At 42.6% G+C, this 4,688-nt stretch overlaps 1 protein-coding gene across 1 annotated transcript in view; it reads left to right on the forward strand.

Moving 5' to 3' along the window:
- Nucleotides 1-162: 162 nt before the first annotated feature.
- LOC101664085 (olfactory receptor 11H4-like) overlaps nucleotides 163-4,688 on the forward strand; it is a 10,109-nt gene continuing 5,583 nt past the window's right edge. The window contains exon 1 of the mRNA XM_045288038.1: nucleotides 163-191. Within this exon, the coding sequence (XP_045143973.1) occupies nucleotides 163-191 (29 nt within the window). The remainder of the gene's footprint in view (nucleotides 192-4,688) is intronic.

Genomic DNA, 4,688 nt, shown 5'->3' on the forward strand with positions numbered 1-4,688 from the left:
CAATTGCAAGGAGTTGGAAGCAACCCAAATTTCAATCAAAAGACTAATGGATCAAAAACTGTTCCTATCTCCCCACAGCCCCTCCAACACTTGTTACATACATACAATTGAGTACTACACATCCCTAAAAAGCAGTGATGAATGCATGAAGCGCATTACCACATGAGAAAAGCTGGAGGAAATCAGGCTAAGTGAAGTAAGCCAAGCACAAAAGGACAAGTACAACATGAGTCCACTGAGGTAAGTTTAAAAAGATGGGGCATAAGGGAAAAGCTACTATATACACACATCCCTAGGGTGAGGTCCAGCAACTAAGGCAGGGACCAAATGCAATCAGGGATACATACATCAGCCAACTAAATAAGAGTGGGAAAGAAAGAGGGGGAAAAAAGTCATGGCTAGGGGGGAACAGAGCACTAACCCACCCAAGGGGAGGATATTGTTTATATCTCCACAGGAGAGAGGGAGAGAGACCAGGCTTCAATCCGATGCACCAAAACATAAACGTAACATACCATCATGTACCAGGGAACCAATAGAGAGGTCTATGGGGCTAGCCCCAATTCCAACTATGTGGACATGCACACAACCCCTCAGAAGAATGCACTTCAGAGGACAGCACTGGAGCTACAGTTTTGGGAGAGGGGCACATCTGATTAGAGCACACAGGAGACGCGACAAGGGTCGGAGAGGGAGGGGAGGGTATCCTGGCCCACCAAACCCCAACGATGATATTCCTGCTTGGAGCAGACAATGCACTGAGAGGATCATAGGGCAGGTCCCACCGCGAGACACAACATCCCTCACTAAACCATAGTGCTGTGAAGGACAACACTGGAGACACAGTGCTGGAATTGTGCACAATCCGACCCCATCACTCTGTGACGAAACACTAAGGGCACGTAACAGAGCAGCAAGATGAGCAAAGTGATGAAATCCCCAGGGATTACCAAAAATACACTTTGAAGACAGAGTGTGGCACCCCATCAGACTCAACTGGAAAACACTTGTAAATGCCAACAAAGAGACCTTGAACTATTTATAGGCTTTTCCATTTTTGTCAGTGGCTTTCTTTTTCTTGTTGTTGTTTTTGTTGTTGTTGTTATTGTTTTATTGTTTTGTTGGTCTTGCCTTCCTTTGTGTTTTATTTGGCTTTGACTGGTTTTTGTGCTTATTAATGTATATGCATGGCTATCTAGATAATATAGGTGGGATAAATAATTTGGAAATTAAAAGAATGGGACCAATGGTTCCGGGGGGATACGGGAGAAGGGGAGATGGAATTTAAGAAAGCAGGGGAAGGGGGAACCACCCAGGGACAAAGGAACAACATGTGAACTAAAATCAATGGAGAGAAGGTCACAGGATGCCTGGTGGGGCTTAATCAAGGGCAATGTAGCGATGAGGAATTACTAAGCACAAATGAAGGCCAAACATGATGGTGGGACAAGAGGAAAGTAAAAGAAAATAGAGAAAAGAACCAGGAGGCAAGAGACATTTATAGAGTTCTAAATACAGGCAGGTATATATATATGTGTGTGTGTGTATGTATGTATATATATGTGTATGTGTATATATATGTATGTATGTGTATGTGTATACATATGTATATGTGTGCATGTACGTATGTATATATGTAAGTGTATGTGTGTGTGTGTGTGTGTGTGTGTATATATATATATATATATATATATATATATATATATATATATATATATATAAAGTGAGAGGGGAATTAAGGTTGCAGATGGATATTGGGGTTGACTCGAGTACTCCCTCAACACAAGAACACATTGTTCTAACAATCCAGCATTCTGTGATGCTCACCTTCCCAACAGGATCACTGAAGACAAAATCAGTGCATAAGCAAATGTGCTGAAGAAAGCTGATGGTGCCTGGCTATCAAAAGATGTAGCATCTGTGATCTTAAAGGCTTGAAGATAAACAAACAGTCATCTAGCTGAGAAGCAACAAAGCCCACGTGGAAGGAGCACACCAGCCTGTATGATCATGAGGTGTCGATGGGATCAGGTGTCACGCATCTAAGACTCAGAACAAAATCATACCCAATGTCAAAGGGGGTAAGAGGGGAGTAGTGGAGACCCAAAGCCCATCTGTAGACAATTGGACACCCCCTCACAGATGGTTCACAGGAAAGAGATGAGCCAGTCATGGTGCAGTATAGCACCAATGATACACACAACTTTCCTCTAGTTCTTTGGTGCTTCCTTCACCCCACTATCACAACCTCAATTCTACCTTACAAATCAGAATAGACCAGAACATGCACACTGCTACAGATAAGAGCCCACAACACAGGGAATCCAGGATAGATAACCCCTCAATACCAACAATGCGAGTAGAAATACCAGAAGGATTAGGGTAGGGTAAAGGGAGAAAGAGGGAATCCATCACAAGGATCAAACTATACCCCATCCCAGAGAGATGAACAATGGAAAAGTGGGTGAGGGGTGATGGAGGACAATGTAAGATATGAAAATAATAATCTGTAACTCATCAAGGGTTTGTGAGGGAGGGCAGGCGTGGGAGGGAGGGAGTGGGAAGAAATGGGGAGCTGATATCAGGGACTCAAGTGGGAAGAGGATTCTTTGAAAATTATTATGGCAGCATATGTGCAAATGTGCTTGACACAGTGGATGACTGTACGGATTATGATAAGAGAGGTAAGAGCCCCCAATAAAAGTATTTTTTTTAAAAAGAATATATAACCAAAAAGCTCACTCACTGTCATCAAGTCAAAGTTGACTCAAAATGACACCCTGGGGGTTTCTGAGACTATAATTGTTAATGGTATTAGAAAGAGCAGACTTTCTCCCACGGAGCAGCTGGTGGTTTTGAACTGTGGACCATACAAATTGAAGCCCAACACATAACCACTGCAAAAAAGCTCATAGAGAGAAATAAAATAAAAGTACTTAAATTATTCAAAATAAGATAAAGGGAATAAAGAACATAGGACAAAATTTTAAAAGAGAGAGGCTATCAGAACCACAGACTCGCAGCAAAATTAAAGGTGTTAATTGTGTGAAGACACTTGCTCAGAGAATATAAACTGTACATTTTTAGCGTTCTCTACATTCCCCAGAGGAAAAGACTTTTCCTGAAAACGAAAAGTGCTCTGTACATCCAATCAGACATCTCCCCGTTGTCTTTTTAAGGCATTCTTCCTGCCATCACACGAGGGGTCAGTTCACCCTGAACTAGATGCAGACCATGGATGGAAGAAAGGATGCTACCCAGGGACCCCTGAGGGAGTCACAAACCAGCCCAAAGGGACACAGACAGCTTCGCTACAGTTTCTAAGGTGCAACGTTAATTGTACCCCTTGAGAGCCTCAGCAACACTCTCTTCCTCTTCCATCACCTGCAACACCCCCTTTTCAAATTGCCTCATGAATTCAAACCCCAGTATTTCCATCAGCACCAGAGTAAAAGTAACTAAGAGATAGAAATCATCTGATGAAATGTCTCTGCTGGGCCACACAAGAGGAAGGTCTGGGCGTCTTTAGGTGACTGAGGTCTGAGTTGTGGTGATGAAGGCCCGCAGCTCACCCACTTTTTACAGGACTGTGTTTCTTTCCATTGGCCATCACTATTGCCCAACAGAAGGGCCCTATTGTTATAACATTTGCTTTTGAGCTCCTCTGGAAGGGAGGAAACAGGGGTTCGGTGTTTAGTTTGTGCATCCTGAGGACTGGAATATCATTCAAGTGTGCACCGTTATTCAGGAGAGCTCTCAAGGCTGAGATTCCTGGATTTGGGTTCTCAGGGAGGCATCAATGAGGGTATGCAGGCAGTGTTCTTCCCAGCTCTGTTCACACTTCATCTTATCATGATGGGTGAGTAACTTTCTACCTTTTCTTCCCTGGATTTGTCCGAAGACATCACACATGGACACTAGCTCCAATGGAATCCTCTCTTACTGTTAATACACGTGTGGGCTTTGTTTATTTATTTGTGATTTCACCCACAGTAAACTATCTCCAGTAACATAATAATAAAGCATGTTGTAATAACTTGCTGGCTGAGGATCCAATTACTCAAATAGTCCTCTGTTCCCTTAAACTGTCGTGCCTCATCATTTACAAAGAAATAACCTCATTACTCAGAAAATAGATACATTTTATAATTTGGTTTTAGAAGCCCATTCAGTGTGATACGTAATTGAACTTTTACAATCTCTCCAGCTAAGCAATATCTTCCCAGTTACTCGTGTGTGTATGATCTTTTAAAGTATGCATTAGGTTGAGGGTTATATTTTATATAATCAACTCTACATTCAACAGTTCAAACACTCCCCCTCTTAACCCTATATTCTACCCCACCACCACCTCCTCCATTCTCCCTTTCACCCAACTCATTACTGTCAGCCATCTAGTCCATTGCTTCATGTTGCCCCACCCCCTCCTTCCCTCGGAAACCTCCAGTCTGTTCCCCCCGGTAAGTAAGTCTTGGTCTTGGTTTTGATCTCCTCCAATGTTTGCACTCTTGTGATTGGCTAATTCCACTCCATGTAATGCCCTCCAGGTCCATCCAGGTCATGTGACGGTTTTATTATCGTTTTTCAATTTAGTATTCCATTGTGTGTATGTACCAAAGTGTCTTCGTCCATTCTTCTACTAATTGGCATTTGACCTGTTTCCAACTTCTTGCTATTGTGAAGTGCTG

Source organism: Echinops telfairi, unplaced genomic scaffold (genome assembly GCF_000313985.2).
Source record: "Echinops telfairi isolate 266 unplaced genomic scaffold, ASM31398v2 ScPeMD7_18;HRSCAF=68, whole genome shotgun sequence".
NCBI lineage: Eukaryota > Metazoa > Chordata > Mammalia > Afrosoricida > Tenrecidae > Echinops > Echinops telfairi.